Source organism: Platalea leucorodia (genome assembly GCF_965183815.1).
Source record: "Platalea leucorodia genome assembly, chromosome: 1".
Lineage (NCBI taxonomy): Eukaryota > Metazoa > Chordata > Aves > Pelecaniformes > Threskiornithidae > Platalea > Platalea leucorodia.
In genome coordinates, this window is record NC_138823.1 from 19,880,455 (window position 1) to 19,898,966 (window position 18,512).

At 37.6% G+C, this 18,512-nt stretch overlaps 1 protein-coding gene across 3 annotated transcripts in view; it reads left to right on the forward strand.

Moving 5' to 3' along the window:
- Positions 1 to 18,512, forward strand: part of NUDCD1 (NudC domain containing 1) — a 54,305-nt gene that overhangs the window by 3,324 nt on the left and 32,469 nt on the right. Inside the window, exons 1-4 of one of the 3 annotated variants that reach the window (XM_082323268.1) lie at positions 722 to 902; positions 3,066 to 3,173; positions 5,660 to 5,814; positions 16,004 to 16,189. In XM_082323268.1, the coding sequence (XP_082179394.1) occupies positions 5,707 to 5,814; positions 16,004 to 16,189 (294 nt within the window). In that variant the 5' untranslated portion in view covers positions 722 to 902; positions 3,066 to 3,173; positions 5,660 to 5,706. Of the gene's footprint in view, positions 1 to 721; positions 903 to 3,065; positions 3,174 to 5,659; positions 5,815 to 16,003; positions 16,190 to 18,512 lie in introns of those variants that run through there. The other 2 variants (XM_082323269.1, XM_082323267.1) reach the window with 2 other exon arrangements.

The window sequence follows — 18,512 nt, forward strand, 5'->3', positions numbered from 1 at the left end:
AGCTATAAAATAAAATGACCAAAAAAAATTGACGCATGTAATTGATGCAGGCAACTACTGCTGGAGCAGGTGGATAGCAGCACATGGTATTGCGAGGCAACTTGTGGTGGTTGTCATGCTCATGTGGACTACAATGAGTTTCCTTTTCTGACCATCATGTAAAACGGAACACTATTCAGTTCTAATTTGCCTTTAACTGTCCAGCTGTGGTTGCCAGGAATTTGCTGTCGTCAGATGTGCAGCTGAAGCAGAAAGAAATTTAACATTTATTTATTTATTTATTTATTTATTAGATCTGGGGTAGAGGGGAATTTTCTAGTGAGTTTCTGAAATATATGGTCACAGTGAAGAAGAATGGTGAAATTCTGATATCTTATGTTCCCTTTTAAATACTGATTTGCACGTTCTTCTTTTATTTCTTCCTTACTCCTAACCATTCTGTCCTAGTTAATCTAAACTTTCACAGTCATTTATCTTTTCTCATCTCTCATACTGCTAACAAGTTTCAACTAGTAATGAGTCCCACACTATAATGCCTTTAATACCCAACTCTCCATCCTAAGTTTTGTCTATTTTTTCCCTTATTTTCCTTAGTTTATTTCCATAACTTATTTTCAAATGCTTCCTTTGCATTGAGCTTTGTAATGCCTTTCTTTTAGATCACTGAACGTTTGGGAGGGAGGAAAGAGCGTCTCGTTTACTGTCATCTCTTCTGCCTTGCCCTGATCTGATCTCAGCAGAGCTCAAAGCAGTGACTATGGGGCAAATCCTTGTCTTCAACACGGAGCATGTCTAAGATGCACGACATTTTTAAGGGAATGAGAACCTTGCTCTTGACTTCCACTGGTCAGATGTCACTCGATTCCTTTTTTTTTTCCCAGAGGCCTGGAATTTGTTCAAATGTGGGTATCCCTCATGCCTTTCCTCTCTTGTCTATTTGACAGAACCCCTGCACATTAGATCTAGTATATGCTTTTAGGTATAATGACATCTGAAAGGCATAGTAAACATTCACTCCAACATGGAGCTCCTGTTGCAAGCCAGGAGAATATGCAGAGAATGCATTCTTTTGATCACGTGCATTCATAGTTTTTTATCGCTTTTCCTGAAAAATGGTGTTAATAAATGACTGCCCTATTTGTAGCCTGTTTAGATGAGAAGGTCTGTACTTCAGAGAAAAGTAGTTGCCCGTTCACTGTACTTTAGTGAAAGGTAGTTGCCCATTAGTAATGCTACATGGAAAACATGCATTTGTGTCTTTTTGTGGAGCCAAAGGCACTAATATGTTTCAAACATTTACAGAGAATTCCATTTGCATTTTCCATTTCCATTTGAAAAAAATAAATATAGAAAAAAAGTCTTTAAAGTAATTTGTGGGAAATACTAAGAAACTGAGCTGAGGCTTTTTCAGACATTTACAGCTGTAGTTCATAAATCTAGGTTTAGGTCTCGGGCACATGTATATCTGTTATTGGGTTGTACTTTAATTTCTTGAGAAAAAAAAGATAACATAGAGGTGAGTTCTGCCTTGTAACTATTGTTAAAGAAAATGTTTCTTGCAGCTGGCACAAGTCAGCTTATAAATCAAGGCATTGCTATAGTGACACTTTCACAAATGCCTTGCTAGTTTTTGGATCTTGTTCAATTTATTTGTTCGATTTAGTGCGTGATAGATCCCATTTAATTTTCACACCTGTGTAAGTAATTTGATCCGGCAAAAATACTGCATTACATGGTATCTGTCAGCCCGTGCTTGTTTTCAGCAAGCTATGCATTTATTAAACAGTAAATTTTTGTGTTTAGTCTATTAACATACTTACTGCAGTAGAATAAACAAGCCTTGTACTTTTACTCAACAACAGCAATTAGATGATGCTGCCATTAACAATAAAAACATATTTGTTAATATTAAAAGAAAAAGAATTAATACAGAGTTAGAAGGATCTTTGATTGCTGATACTAGAAAATAAATTAATGTAATCTCTTCCACTAGTAGATAAGTGTATGTGAAATACTAAATTGCTTCCACTGGGTGGCATTGCAAAACAAAGTATGACATGCAAGCATATAACATTTGATGCCCTAAAATAATACGTTGACATAATTATTTTACATATTTTTCGGTATTGTAAAGTTGTTTTGATGTACAGTAAAATATCTAAAACTGGAGGGGGAGTGAGGGGTTTCTCACCCTTTTTTCTCCACTTTTTTTTTTTTTTTCCCCCCAGTTCTGCTTTATAGTGTTTGATGGCAGATGTAAGACTTCACTATTCATTTAAAGTCTAAGTCCCTTAATTGTGTTCTTTATTCAGAGGAGATTTTTTTTTTGCAGTGCAGATTAATAATTACAATAAGATCCAGTTAGGTTAGGGATATCTTACTCCTCCTGTTGATTCTTATGAGTTGCTTTGTATTTAGTGCTTTTGCTTTTAAGTAAAGGTGGTGTGGGTACAAATCTTTGCTTAATTATCTTTGAAATATTTTGACTCAAATTACTTTTTTTTAAGCATGGAGCTGGAGATAAATACAGTTCTAGAAAAACGGCATGATTTTCTTCGTACTGGTCTGAAATATCACACCTAACTAGGGTCGTTGGGAAATAATATTGAAAGCTGAGATTTAATTTATATGGTCTGTATATTTGCTCTCTTTTCTGGTGTGGCAGAGTATGAATCAATGTTCCTGGGTTTTAGTAGTGCAGATTTATTTATCAGAAACTCGAAGGAAACCATGTATCATTCTGTTGAATATAGCTGTCATTAACTGCTGTTTGTTAATTGAACTCAGTTGAAGCTAGTGAATTAGTCTGTGACTCTTAAAAAACAAACAAACAAACAAAACAACAAAAAAGCCCCACCAAACCGAAACCACCCCCCAACAAGAAAAAAATCAGCCAAAAATCCTGACCAAACAAAAAACCCCAGAACTATGTGACTGAATAAGGTGATGATGTGATTGAAGTATCTCTTTGTTTCCCTTTATATTAACTTCTCTTTTTCTGAATTTACTTTTTAAAAATTCTTCATTTTTTCTCTCTTTTGTCCTTAATTTTTTTTTCCACTCAGCTCTGTTGGTTTTCTCCTCATTTTCCAAGGACCATCAAGAAAACTTGAACCTAGAAGCAATGAACTTCTTCCTAGTGTAAAATCTCCTATAAACTATCTGAGCACGTGGTATGTGATAGCAGATGGCATTTGTGCACAGATTTCACTTGATCACAGAATGAATCTCAATTAATCAAGGATGGAATAGTTTCTCCAATTACTACTTCTTGGCAGAGAGCTATATATACAGGACACATTCTGCAAGCAGTTGATAACCTTATGTGAAGTGTTTCATGACAGTAGAGTACACATTTGTTTGATTTACTGGTTTAAAATCACCTACAAATTATATAGTTTCTGACTTCTGTTTATGAAGAATTAATTGCATATTGCAATTATGCAAGGGATTTGAATCTCCTATTCCTGACCCCTTATTATTCAGGAGGGAGAAGTGGAGAAAGGAAGCTTTACAAAATAAGACAATTTTAGGCTTTCTGTGCTGAAAAAGCTTTACGTGCTTCCGCATGTGTATTGTAATTTCAGCAGATCAGTTAATGTAGCTATACAGGAAGTAGATGACATGTACTTGGTTTCACTGAAAATAATTATGGTAGATTATGTTTGGTTTGTCTTTAATTGTTTACAGGATATTCACATCATCTCTTGTCGTGTTGAGAAAAATATCTCTGTGATAAAGCTTGATTGTACAAACAGCTTTAAAACACGTTTTCACAACACATCCTTCTAATATCTTTTACAGTGAAATTTACTGTAAAATATCCTAATTAGTTAAAGTAGAAATTGGAATGGGTAGCAGTCTTTCCAATTATGACAGGTGTATTTTCTTCTCACTCCTTTGTTGATATTCTAGCCTTTTTTGAAGGGCCATGGCTTGGAGAACAGTAATTTATTAATTGCAGAGGTACGGAAATACCTCCTGTGTGGTGAATATGAATAATGATTTGAGCTGAGTGGAATTAATGCTGTTGGTTTCCAAATATCAACAGTGATTAGGAGACTAATTGCTAATTATACTGTCATTTTGCAAGCATTTTGTATAGTATGACTGGGTTTTTTAATTAATCAGACAGTATAATCTTGCATAGTTTCCTATAGCCACTTTTATGTTAATAGCCAATATCTCTAATGGGGTCAGTTCTGAGCCATCTAGTGACTATCTGATGATGGTATTGTGATAGCTATGCAGTAGCAATGATTGCACTGTCAAATGAACTGCTGTTTGCAGTAACTGGTGTTCTGATGGACTAGAATAAACTACTACTTCCTCAGTAGGTTTTGCTGCATAGAGTTGTGAATGGTCCCTGTTACGGGGGTGGATAGAAGTGAAATACTGGAAATAGTTTTGCTCTGTTTCTGAGAAGAAAAGAGAAGAAAGTGGAAGCTGAAAAAGTAGGAACTAAAAATAACTGTTGCAATGAGAAGGATTAGCCTTGAGGTGCTTTACCCATACCCTGGGTTTGAAGGCTAATCATCATGGGCTGACAGAGTTTACTTATAACTTTCTAAAGGGTTTTGCTTGTTGTGTGAACTTGGAGATAAACTTCCTGCAGGGAAGCTAAGGATCCTGGGATGACTGTACTGGAGAGTGAACTGGAATTCCATTCTGTCTGAGACAGTAACTGCAAGTAACTATTTGCAGAAGGATGGGCTAGACCTCTGCTAATGTCTTTGTTAAAACTTGAGATTTTTTTGTATTTTGAGATGTTGGGCCTACAGCTGCTTGATCTCTGTATAGATATGGAATAGGAAGAAAGAGCTGAAGCTAGTTTAAATAAAAACTTGGTTAGTCTTAGAAAGATAACCCCCATTGTGATTACTGGTAGCTGAGGAGAGGGTTCCTATTTGGAAAAATCTTGCTCAAGTGGATGACTGTAAGTAGCATGCTTCTTGCCTTGAAGAAGGTACCGTTATAGTGAGTAGCCATTCTTTACAGCCTCTTTGATTTAGAAAAAGCTTAGTCTGAAATTTTGGTGGTATCTCAGACATTTATCAAGATTTCAACCTCAGTGGGAATGCTAGGAGCAGAGTTTTTTTAGTAATGACCATGTACTAATTCTGCTTTGTACTGTTTTAATCTTTTGCTTTGCAAGTGTTGATAGCTTGGTTCAGTATTTAAGACTATGAAATCCATGTAGTTAGATGGAATATTTCTTTTGGCTGTTATTTTCTTGGAGTTACCGTAGAGCAGAAGTTTTTTCCCTTACTGTAGTACCATGTACATATCAGAAGTGATTCATGCCCTTTGCAAGCAGACTTAAAAGTAGGTTTTACTTAGTTGTTGCATGTGTGTTTCATCTTGTGTGGGTTATTGACAAACTGGATCTCAACACATGTTGGTAAGAGACAGTATGGGCTGCTATAAATGGTAATAGTCACAGTGAATGACAACAGTGACCTTCAGTGTGTATGACCTGCTTTCCAAGTTCATGGTGAAATTTTAAAACTATGTACACATAATGTATTTTTCTTCAAATAAACCAGACCTATGGACTAAGGATGGAATAACTATTTTTAAATTATTAGTTTGAACTTTAAATAATTAAATTATAAACAAATAATTGTTAAAATGGTCTTTTTTTTTTTTTTCCCCCCAGCTGTAGCAGAAGTGAAACTCCGTGATGATCAGTATACCCTTGACCACATGCGTGCTTTTGGCATGTATAATTACCTTCACCTTGATTCCTGGTACCAGGATAATGTCTACTATGTTGATCAGTTTGGAAGGGTTATGAATCTGTCAGTGACTCTGGTAAGAATAAACTTTTTCTAAAAATTACTGAATTTGAAAAGGTAGAGGGTAGATAAGATAGAAAATACAGCAAGGAGGATTCAAATGCAAAAACTGGGGGAAGCTATTGCCAGGAAGACAGGTAGATTAACAAAAATGCAGTTCAATGGGAAGGATAAAAGGTTTAAGTGAGGTTTCTGACATCTTTTCATTAGTAGTATTGCATTAGTATTGAAATAGTATTGCATCCGCTTCCATTCTGGGGAAGACAGAGATGTGGTGACAAGCTGAAGAAAAGAGTGGACACTTCTTTTCTAGTTGCCAGCTGTTTCTCCCCTATGTTACTTGATGTTTGTCTGTTTGATAATTTGAAAATCCAGTCATTGTAGGTATAAGGAGAGAAAGAAGCTGTACACATTAGAATCAGAAATGAAAGCCTTTACATACTAATAGGTTAATCTGGACATCACTCATTGGAGGCAAAAAGATGCTGGTGGTCCTGCGCAGACTTGAAATAGCATGTAAGCAAGCTAGACCAAGTCTGAAAAACATGACAATTCTCTGCTTTTATACTGATGTTCTTAAGTAGTCAAACTTTCTGTTTCTTTTGAGCCATTTTAATGCATGGATGCACTAGTTTCCATTACAAAGTCATTCATTATTCTGGAGGGGAAAGGGCACGGCTCTATGGACACGGTGTTTCTGGTACATGCAATTGTAGTGCTTGGTCTTTAAGGAATAGAAGACTGCATACTGGCACTGATTTTGCAGCTATCACAATGTCTTCTTAGCTTTGAATGTATAATTTAGAGTAAGATTGTATCTCTGACAATTTTGACTTGTATCCTGATGAGCAGAAAATATATGCTTCCAGTTTTTCACCACAAAGTAGGTTTTTTTGTTTTCATTACTTTGATTAACTCAATCCTTTTGATTCATCAAGTATAGCTTCTTAAATGTTCATCTATGCAGAAGGAAAAAGAAGTCCATAACTGTATCCAGTTGTTAGCTAATTTAAATAGCAATGCTTCATTCATAACCAGTTATTTAGTTAACACTTTATGTTGAGAAAGGTAATAACACGTCGATACTCCATTCTCATAATAAGATTTGCTCTGGCAGTAAATGATTCAGGGCTGATGTTTGATTTTTACATAAAAATATATAGCAAGTCACTTGAATTCTGCTATGAGATTAATATAATTCTAGAAAATACAAAATGTGTCACATATTAATACTTTCCTCCTTCTATAGCTGTTCCTGTTTCATTCATATATTTTGGTGTGACAACTTCTTCCAGTTACTGTAATCTGACTTTTGGAATCATGTTGGTTGACATAAGATTAATTAGACTGTGAGAGTGTTAAATAGAAGGAATCTTTAAAGGAGCTGGGTGGAGGAGAAAGTCATTAACCTTCTGTTAATCAAATATTCAGAGTGATTGTATACTGCTGAGATGTTTAAAGTTTATGGAATCTCTTCATACTCTTCTCTCTAGACTCCACAGAACATTTTGCTCTTCAGTCCACAGAGTACTGGCCTAAACTTATTTCATTGCTATAACTGACTACATGTAATTTTCAGGTTTGGAAAGGAAAATATCCATTGTCATGCTGACAAGGAATTTGACCTCTAGCCCTGTGGGACAAAAGAAAACACAGGATGATGTATGATTTTTTGAGAGAGTGCGACTTATTCTGTGCAAGGTTCTGGGAGTGGAAATTACTAGGCTGGGGCTAAGGTGAGAAAAATCCTGAAATGGTAGTTCTAGATTTTCCAGGAAATACAGGTTTCTAGAGGATGGTAGGCTGAGAACTGGAGCTGCAAAATAGTTCTTTCACTTTTCATAGAACATATAGGCAGTTGGAGCCTTTGGCAGACTCTTGCTGAGACAGAATAATCTTCTGGGACTTCTTCCAAATCTTTTGAGATTATCTGGATTCCCAGTAGGAAGGTCTAAAAGAAAGAAGCTTGTCAGGGAAAGCCTTCTGTGAACGCTGGCTTGTCACAATCTCATTTTTTGTGGTTTTTTTTCCTTGTGGTTGGTTAACCTTGGCTGGCTGCCAGACACCCACTGAGATGCTCTCTCACTCCCTCTCCTCAACAGGACAGGGAGAAAATAAGACAGAAAAGCTTGTGGGTTGAGATAAAAACAGGAAGATCACTTACCAATTAAGTCACAGGCAAAACAGACTTGACTTGGGGGAAATTAAATTAATTTATTGCCAATTAAAAATAGAGTAGGATGAGAGCAAGTAGCAAGCTTGAGAAGTGGGCCGAAGCTTGAGAAGTGGGCCAGTGTGAACCTCATGAGGTTCAACAAGGCCAAGTGCAAGGTCCTGCACTTGGGTCAGAGCAATGCCTGGTATCAATACCGGCTGGGGCATGAAGGGATTGAGAGCAGCCCTGAGGAGAAAGGACTTGGGGGTACTGGTAGATGAAAAGCTGGACATGAGCCAGCAATGTGCTCTCACAGCGCAGAAAGCCAACCGTATCCTGGGCTGCATCAAAAGAAGCGTGGCCAGCAGGTCAAGGAAGGGGATTCTGCCCCTCTACTCTGCTCTGCTGAGACCCCCCCTGGAGTGCTGCATCCATCTCTGGGGTCCTCAGCACAGGAAGGACATGGACCTGTTGGAGTGAGTCCAGAAGAGGGCCACAAAAATGATCAGAGGGATGGAACACCTCTGCTATGAGGAAAGGCTGAGAGAGCTGGGGTTGTTCAGCCTGGAGAAGAGAAGACTGCGGGGAGACCTTATTGTGGCCTTTCAGTACTTAAAGGGGGCCTACAAGAAAGATGGGGATAGTCTTTTTAGCAAGGCCTGTTGTGATAGGACAAGGGGTAATGGTTTTAAACTAAAAGAGGGTAGATTTAGACTAAACACAAGGAAGAAATTTTTTATGATGAGGGTGGTGAAACACTGGAAGAAGTTGCCCAGAGAGGTGTTAGATGCCCCATCCTTGGAAACATTCAAGGTCAGGTTGGTTGGGCCTCTAAGCAACCTGATCTAGTTGAAGATGTCCCTGTTCATTGCAGGGGGGGTGGACTAGATGACCTTTAAAGGTCCCTATCATCCCAAAGCATTCTACGATTCTATGATGGGCAACAAAGCCACACAAAGCTCCTGCCAGGAGCTTGCTCCAGCATGGGCTTTCCGTCGGCTGCAGTGTGGATATCTGTCCCACTGTGGTCTTCCTGCAGGGGGACAACCTCCTTCCCCATGATCTTCTCCAAGGGCTACAGGCGAACCTGTGCTCTGCACCACCGTCTTGGCTGACGGGCTCAGCTGTGCCCTGTGGCGAGTCCACTGGAGCCAGCTGGAAGTGGCTGTGTGGCACGGGGCAGCCCTGCAGCTCCCCAGTGCCAGCACAGCACAGACATCCAATACATTCCTTTATTAGGAGGGCACTAAAGTGTGTAAATTTCTTTCTTAGCAGATAAACTAGATAAAGGATTTTATGACAGGCAGTAATTTGCGTTTTTATATGCAGTAAATGAAATAATAAATATTCTTCCCTAGGACTGGTGGGTCCATTGGAATCTTCAAGAAAATGGCATTTGGTGAATATCTTGTCAGGGGTTCTAGTGAAATAAATAGCCTCCATCTTGTGTCCTAATACGCAATACAATGCTGTTTTGCAAAGGAAACATGTTTGCATATGTATAAAAGGAATGTGTATTCAGAAACATCAACAAGGTGTCTTATTACAAATGTGCCTGGCCCTATATTAGTCATATGTATAGTACAAATAATAGTTTTCAGCCAAGTATAGCTTACAAATTAGCAATGGCCACAATTAAAATTAATGTCAGTCTTCTCTAAAACAGAAGGTGAAACAGGTTAACATGCTTATCCTAAATCCAAAGTGAAAGAACACATAGGCTTTTTAACACGCAAGTATTTCTAGTTCTGCTTCCTATTTCTGTTGCGACTTTGATTCTAATATGGGAGTGTGTTAGTTATCCATAAATCAGGAATTACCCCTGCAACTTAGATGTTTAAAAAGATGTCATCTGTGAAGTCTGATAATACCTCGCCACTTGCTCAACATCAAACATAACTGAAAAAGAAAAATGATCAACATGAGCATTTTTTTTTTTAAGTTGATGGATGGGTATTCCAGTGTTTTTTTTATACTGGCTTGAGAAAGTTGTTACCCTAACTTGACTGGAAATACTACATAAAAGCTTTAACATTCTTCTATTACAGCTATTGGATTTCTTTCGTTCAATAAGCCCTCATCAGTACTTTGTTTTAAAGACCCAATGGGTAGTGTAGTGTCAGGATCACTGAGTTGGGTTTTTTTGGGTTGTGGGGTTTTTTGCTCAGTTAGAGAGACGTGTCCAATGCCTAGATATTTTGATTTTTCATAAAAACGAAGTTTTATATTTGTTATGGCTACTTTGTGGAAATTGCCATATAACTTAGAGTTTTTATTTTTTCCTTTCTCTTTTGGTATGTTTTTTCTTTTCTCATTCCCTGTCTTTTCCTTGGAAAATTAATTCTTATTTTAAATCTCTTACGAAATATCGCTTGTTTTTACAGTATGACAAACAGTTTGTGGCTTTGGAACAATACAATTTCTTAGTACAACTTAAAAAATTTACATTTTACAGGCATACCACTTTAAATCTTACGGGCATGCCAAAGAACCTAAGTAAAATTTCACTACTTAACTATGTAAGCTAAGACACGCTTACTTAAATGGAGCCTGGTGCAGGGGAGTCAGGAACAGAGGGAGTTTTTAAGCTTGCATTTTACATTTTACCTCTTGTACCTGCACACTGGCTCCTTATCCTGAGCAACTGGAGTACACCCCGGCTTGGTCTGCCTGACTTTGCCTGCAGAGGAACTGTTTGCTCAGAATTTCTGTACAAATTTGAAACCTGGGCTGCTTAAAAGGCTCAAAATCAGGGTTAGTGCCATAGGCAGGTGAGGCAAACGAGTGGCTGAAAGGAAAGGGGTGGTTGTAATAGTGAAGGCACCCAGATGAAATCTGGAATAGATGAACAGAATGACAGAGGCCAAAAGGAAGTAGAGTGCACTGTCAAGAAGTATGGAAGTGGGCAGAGCTAGAATTAAAGGCCAGTGGAAGAGGTAAGAGAGAGACTTGGGGAGTGAAAAATAGTTAAATGAAGAATCTTTGTAGGGAAGTGAAGGGAGATGAAGAACTGGGTCTGATGGGAAGCTGCATCTATTTTTTTCTTAAAGAAACTGTGTTGCTGTCATTTAAACCTAATTACAGTGAGTAAATCTGACTTCTGTTAAAAGACTATAGTTGTTTTAGCCAGTTCTTACTAGTATAAAACATGACTATAGTATTTCAGCATCCCCTCATACTTCTGAAGTAGGGAGTTACTATTAACTCCTGTTAACCAGCTGGTGAACAGAGAAACAGTAAGTCAAAAAACAAATCTGACAGAGAAGGGTTTTGAGGACAGGTTTTGTTTCAGCTTCAAGTAAGTCCATCCTTTTCATTGTCGGACTGAGATTAGAGACTGTTCTAATAAATGCCTAAAGTTAAATTAGTGAACAGAAGGGTTGTGAATAAGATCATTTCCTTTCATGCCTATTGAGAGGGAAGCTTTGTAATGTGTAATGAAAATTATTTTTCACTTTTTTCAGGAGATGTATTGAGTCCTGACATTCCTGCTTGGTGCTGATAAATCTGATGTGGGCTTTAGAAGATTAAATGGTTGATAGTTGATTTATTTTTTTTTTTTTTTAAATTACATCTAAAACTATTCAAAGCTTACTGTTAAGATTCACTTGAAGGCTGACAAAAGTGTGGTCTTCTGTAATGTTACATAGTATAGCCCTGTAAATCACTGTTAGTGGGGCTGATGTTTTGTCTTTCTATGATAAGATGCATGGGATTTTGATTTTTTTTTTTGGTCTTTCTATGATAAGATGCATGGGACTTTGATTCCCCCCCCCCCCCCCCAGGCACAGAAGTCATGCACCTTGCTAGTTACAATGGAACACTTTTACTGTAGAAAATACTGCCTTTCAGTGAAACCTTAAAATTAAGTAAAAGATGAGGAAGCCAAAATTCTTTGTATCTAGTGTTTGTGGGATTTTTGTTTGTTTTTGTTTCGGTTGTGGGTTTGTTTGGTTTGGTTTTTTCGTTGGTGGGTTTTTTTGTTTTTTTGTTTTAATTCTTTCGTTCTCCCTTCCTGAATGTGTTATAAATTAGTGAAATAGTTCAAGGGGCATAGTAATGCAACTGAATCTACAAAGTGATCCTGAATGCTTCCAATAATTAAAAATCAAATTTGCATCTTTTCCATTGCAAGTTTCATAATAGCCCTTGTACCTTTTTGTAGTACACAGTAATCTCTAATACAAATTCAAGTAGGCCCAAAAGGCAAGCAGGCTATCTGTCATCTGGTCTTTTTTGCTGTTGCTTATTAAAATGGTACTTAGCCAAATCCAATTTATCTTGCTTACCTTCGAACATGTTTTAAGTGCACATCTGATTTTAATAACATCTGGAAAATATGAAGGATTTGAAATCCCCTCAAATACAGGTTTCTCAACAAATGAGCCCACGGCATGCTTTGCATGCATAAATGTGCTCTTTCTGTATTGCATGCACGTGCACAAGTGCAAAGAACTCTTTTAAAGATGGTGCTTTGTATGTTTTTGACTGTCTTATTTTATAGATCAGAATGAGTTTCTTTTACTAGAAGTAGATACGTATATAGATGATTTCACCCCCCAAGCTATCCATTGCTTGAGGGAAGACAGAGGGACAGGAGATGCTTAGAAAATATTATAATTTGTGGCTGAAATTCTGGGGCCTGTAATGAGACACTGTTTTAATCCAATACTTTTTCACTGCTGTTTCTTAGTCTCAAGCCCACCCTTACTGTACTAAGAGAGTGCATTTTGTGTGGCACAGAATAGATAAATACTTGTTCCCCCCCCCCTTTTCAATACAAAAATATGCTTCTGTTTGTGCTTCCTTTAACATACTTGTAAATATCTTCAAAACTGTTCCTGTAATGTTTTTCTTTCAAATTCTGTTTTTCTATTTTTAAAAATGTATTTCTACTTAAATATCTTTTCATTTTTGTGACACTAATGTTGATTTTTAGTAACAAGGGAAGATTTTCCTTATTGCTAAGCAGAGTTTTCTGATTTGTGGAGCTTCTAAAACGATTGTAGATCAACTGACTGGAAATGAGCCTAGTAAAATAAAACTGAAAATAGTTTAATTGGCTCTATGACCATTAGTTATGTTCTCAACATAATCTATTTGTTGTTGAATTAAGAAGATAGATTGGGTTTAAAAAGGGAAATATTGATCTGTAAAGGCCAGTCAGGCACCTTTTTTTTCCAGAGATGATTGTTTATTTGTTCAAATATGTGTAGGTACACTAGCCTGCAAAATATCTATGAAACGTGTTGTATTTAGTTTTGTTTTATTTATGATTTATATAAAACTGTCTGAGAGATGAGGGGAAAAGACCGTAACTTCATGAGAAACGTTTCTTTAAGATACAGTACAGAAACAACAGGAATTGCTTTTGTTTGTTATTACTAGAAGACCTTTTTGGAGACCACATCAGATCCTGAAGTCTATCAGTCAGTATAAGGGGCAAGGTGGTGAATATTTATTATTTTTTTAAAAAATTATAGTTAGTGTCCACCATTTGTTTTAGTATCATAGAACAGCCCAGGTTGGAAGGGACCTCAAAAGATCATATGGTCCAACCTTCCATGGGAAAATGAGTCTAGATGAGATTATCTAGCACCTTGGCCTGTTGCGTCTTGAAAACCTCCCATGGTGGGAATTCTACCGTGTCCCTGGGGATGATGTTCCAGTCATTGACTGTTCTCACTGCAAAAAAAATTCTCTTTATGTCAAGATGAAACCTCTGCTGGTGTAACTTTTACCCAATGCCCCTTGTCTTCTCGATGTGACTTCTTATGAAGAGGGGAGCCTCTTTGTAGCTGTCTTCTAAGTATTGGAATACTGTGATGAGGTCCCCCCTGAATCTTCTCCAGGGAGACAAGACCTAACTCCTTCAGTCTTCCCCCACAGGGCAGGTTTTCCAGCCCTTTGATCATCTTCATGGCCTTCCTTTGGACCCTCTCCAGTCTGACCATGTCTTTTTTCAGTTGTGGGGACCAGAACTGGGCACAGTACTCCAGGTGTGGCCTTACAAACGCTGAATAGAGTGGGATGATCACGTCTCTACCACTGCTAGTAATTCTCCTGTGGATGCAGCCCAGGATCCGATTTGCCTTTGTTGCTGCAGCGGCACACTGCTGACTCACGTTCAGCTTGTTGTCCACCAGGACCCCCAGGTCCCTTTCAGCAAAGATGCTCCCCAGACACACAGGTCCTAGCTGGTACTGGGCTCTTCGGTTATTCTGTCCCAGGTGTAGGACCTTGCACTTGTCTTTGTTTAACTTTACGATGTTCTTGCTACCCCACTCTTCCAGGCTATCTGGGTCTCTGTGCAAGATGGCTCTCCTTTGTGACATGTCTACCTCATCACCTAGTTTAGTGTCATCCAGGTAATTTATGAAGATGTTGAACAGCGTGGGGCCTTGTGTCAGTCTCTGGGGGACGCCACTTGTGACTGACTGACAGCCTGTTTTATTTAGCAACTACTTAGTTCAGTTGAAAAACTTGAAGCAATTAAGTTCTATTTCAGTTATTTGAAAGATTGTAAAGTAGAGATGTGACTGTGATGTTGCTGAATCTCCAGTCTGCATCTTATGTTTTTCTGTAAGAATATTTTGTTTGTGCTCTTAATGCTGCAGCCTGATCTGCTTAGTAAGTAGCAGATCAAGCTCTATTGCTGATAAGCATGTCCTGACCGTTTTTTAAACTGTGATGCCAAATTCAGTTCAAATCATAAAGATTTGGCCAGGTTTTTTTTTTTTTTCTAACAAGCCTCTTGGATATTCAGAGATTACTTTAACTCAAAAAAGGGAGGTAAATCGTAGTGCTAAGCAGGCAGCAGTGTTGCTGGCATTCTGCAAGCCAAATAATGAGCTGAGATTTACAAAGTCTTATTCAGCAAAGAAAGGGCTGTATGTAAGAGTGAAGGCACAAGATAAAGAATAATCCCTAAAAGATACCCTGGAAGACATGCCTTTGTACTTAATGACAACAGTTGGAAATCCAATTCACAGCAGGAAAGCCGTTTCTTCTGTTAGAATTAGCAGGAAATGAAGAAGGCAACGCTGAACTAAAGCAGGAGTTCTGAGAACAATTACTAGAAATATAGATGAAACTGGTAATCTAACAGTCATTTTGCAATATTATTCAGTCAGGCTGATTTGTGGAAACTTTATGCAGCAAGAAATACTGGATTTTTCCATTTTGTGGTTTGTTTTATTTTTGTAACATTTAGTGATATGTATCATTTTTTAAAAACCCATGTATTTGTTATTCACTGGAGAATTGTATCATCTGTGCACTTTGTTCATTATAGTGTCTCTGTTTATTCATGCTCAAAAACTATCTATGCTATCTATGTTTGGCTTAAAAAATAAGATTGCAGTGTGCCACTGACACAGGATGCTAAATAAATTTACGCCTGATGTGTAGTATAATCATAATGTGATGGAAAAGTTATTTGCAAATACGGTATGAATTAGTACAGCTTTTCCTTGCTAGCTAATCACAATTGTTACTTCTCTGACTTACTGAACAAAATAACCACTCTAGGAAAGCTGAGAAATTACATAGCAGCTTGAACATACCAGTTGTGTAAGAGAATAGGCTAAAATTCTTTTTAATTTAGAAGTGACTTTTTATGAACTAGTTTGAGTACAGTTCTGTGGCTTTCATTTCTTTTAAAGTCTCCACATTTTTACTGGGACTAGAATTATTTGAGGTAGGTGATTAATTATATGGGCATGCCAGGGGAAAAGAAGTGAAAAGCCTTTTTTTTCAATGCAAAATGTAATTAGTGCTGTAAAATGGAAGGAAAAAAATGGAGTGCTGAAATATCAATTATAGAACACTCATGTTTTCAGTAAATAGAAACCAACTGAATTATGAAATTCCACCACTTTTTCCACAAATGTGGGAATGGCGCTTGCTACCTGCCTTGTGCAGTTAAGCATATTTGCAAAAAAGAAACTGGTGAATTGCTGCTGAGATTTGTTACTCTTAATTTGTCTGTAATACTTACTGAAATTGATAAATACTTCATAAAGTCTTAGTGTGTGACTGTTTGCTTTAGGACACTGCTCTACAAAAACCAAGAGAAGTTTTCAGGCTACCTACAGACTTGACAGCTTATGATAATCGCCTTTGTGCCTCAATACACTTCTCATCTTCCACATGGGTTACCCTTTCTGATGGTACAGGAAGACTGTATTTAATTAAATCAGGCAAGCGTGGAAACAGTGCATCTGAAAAGTGGGAGGTAAGTTGTGCAATAACATGTTTAAGAATTGTACATCTACCAAATAATTCTTATTCTTGTATTTCTTATGAGAATTGCACATATGTAATGTGAAGAATTAAGCTTTAAATCATAACTGTATCACTGATACAGGATTGTGTTCAAACTAATGACTAAATTAATTATTTCTTTATGCACAAAATATTTAAAATTCAAGTGTTTGAAAGGAAACAGCCTTTTGACTGAAGAAGAATCTAAGTAAAAGTGAGTGCTTCTAAATAGGTGGCTAAGTGCTTGTCTAGCAGAACTTTTTCTAAAAAACGTTTCTGTTTTCCGTTCCCTGTTCACATGTGTCTGTCTAAGATTTTTTTCCCCTATCTTTTATTGTTTGCTATTTTAACTGGTCTGTGGAATAACATATATATTTTTTTACAAAGTTTGAAATTAATGTCAACCAAGCTAAAAGCTACTTTTATTTTTTAAGTTAGGAGATTTCTGGCTTGTGTGATGTTTGTCTGTGCAGATGTAATTGTGCTTGAAATATTCACCAGTTATTTTGCCCCATCTTAAAAAAAACATCCACAGAGACTAGAATAAAACTTAAACAAAACTGCTGATTAAAAAGTTTTGATAAGTAACCCTGAGGGTTACCTGCAGAGCAGGTATAACGTAAGCAGTAATATTTCCACCTCTCTGGTAGGGAAAATATTCATACTGTGCACTTAGCTCTGGAAAAGGATTGGTGCTTAATATTTTTATATTTTTATATTACAGTTGGTTGTAACTGAAGTATGTTTTTATGTTTCTCGTGATTAAATTGTTTACATAATTCTTTTAAAGAGTGTTGATAAGGAGCATTTTTTGTATCCACATCAAAACGATCTTACTACACTAATAATGGTATTGATTATCCTGCTTGGACACAACAAATATATCCAAGTTACGTTTCTACCTGAGCTACCGAGTCTCATGGTCTGTGGTTAGTTCCTCTTTATTAATGAAATACAAATCTGGTATAAAGCTCCCACATTTTGCATCTATTTGCTTTTTTAGAGGGCAGTTTCCTAGGCATCAAGGTTTTAATATTGGCAGGAAATCAGGTTTATGTCCTGAAGGGGAAGATTTCAGCATGATTGATGAGCTCCTTCCCCTACATTTTTTGAGAGTTCAGTAACTAGGTCATCTTGTTCTTTAGGTGGTTGGTAATAAATACCAACTGTTTTTTATTCTGTTCTGTGCGAGAGTGTTCATACATAAATTGGAGTTGTCAGTGTAACAAAAACATGACATTTATATCTTGAGGTTCTGCCACCATTTAAATTCACTTTTTGAGTATTTAGGGCACCCAGTGGTTTACAGTGATGTTAACTTCCCAACCCCATAAATCCTCAAACCTTATCAGATTTCAGTAACAACAGATGGATTGAGCCTAGACTCATTCAGCGCCGCAGCTTGAATTCCTTGTCATTTATTCTTTCATTTTCATGTGTTAATGTTCTAGCAAATAAAGAATGTTTTATTTCTTCTTCTTCTCTGCCGTTTGGATTCATTTTGTTATGTCGTCTTGGGGTTTTTGCTGAATGAGTACTTTTTTGGGAAAAGCTGAAATACATCGTTTGTACAATTAAAACTTCCAGCTGTAGGTACCAACTGCTAAATGTCTCATGCTACAAGAAGTGCAGTCCTTCTGTATGAAATTATTTCATGTTTACAGTGGTGCTTATTAGCTTTTGTGCTGGTTTTGGCTGGGGTGGAGTTAATTTTCTTCATAGTAGCTAGTATGGGGCTATGTTTTGGATTTGTGCTGAAAAGTGTTGATATCACAAGGATGTTTCAGTTATTGCTGAGCAGTGCTTACACAGAGTCAAGGCCTTTTCTGCTTCTCGCACCACCCCACCAGTGAGTAGGCTGGGGCTGCACAAGAAGTTGGGGGGGGACATAGCTGGGACAGCTGACCCCAACTGACGAAAGGGATATCCCATGCCATATGACGTCATGCTCAGCATATAAAGCTGTGGGAAGAAGAAGGAAGGGGACGACGTTTGGAGTGATGGCGTTTGTCTTCCCAAGTAGCCGCTATGCGTGATGGAGCCTTGCTTTCCTGGAGGTGGCTGAACACCTGCCTGCCCATGGGAAGTAGTGAATTAATTCCTTGCTTTGCTTTGCTTGCATGTGTGGCTTTTGAGTTACCTATTAAACTGTCTTTATGTCAACCCATGAGTTTTCTCACTTTTACTCTTCTGATTCTCTCCTCCATCTCACCAGGGCGAAGTGAGTGAGTGGCTGTGTGGTGCTTAGTTGCTGGCTGGGCTTAAACCACAACAGCCTTTCAATATGACAGTAT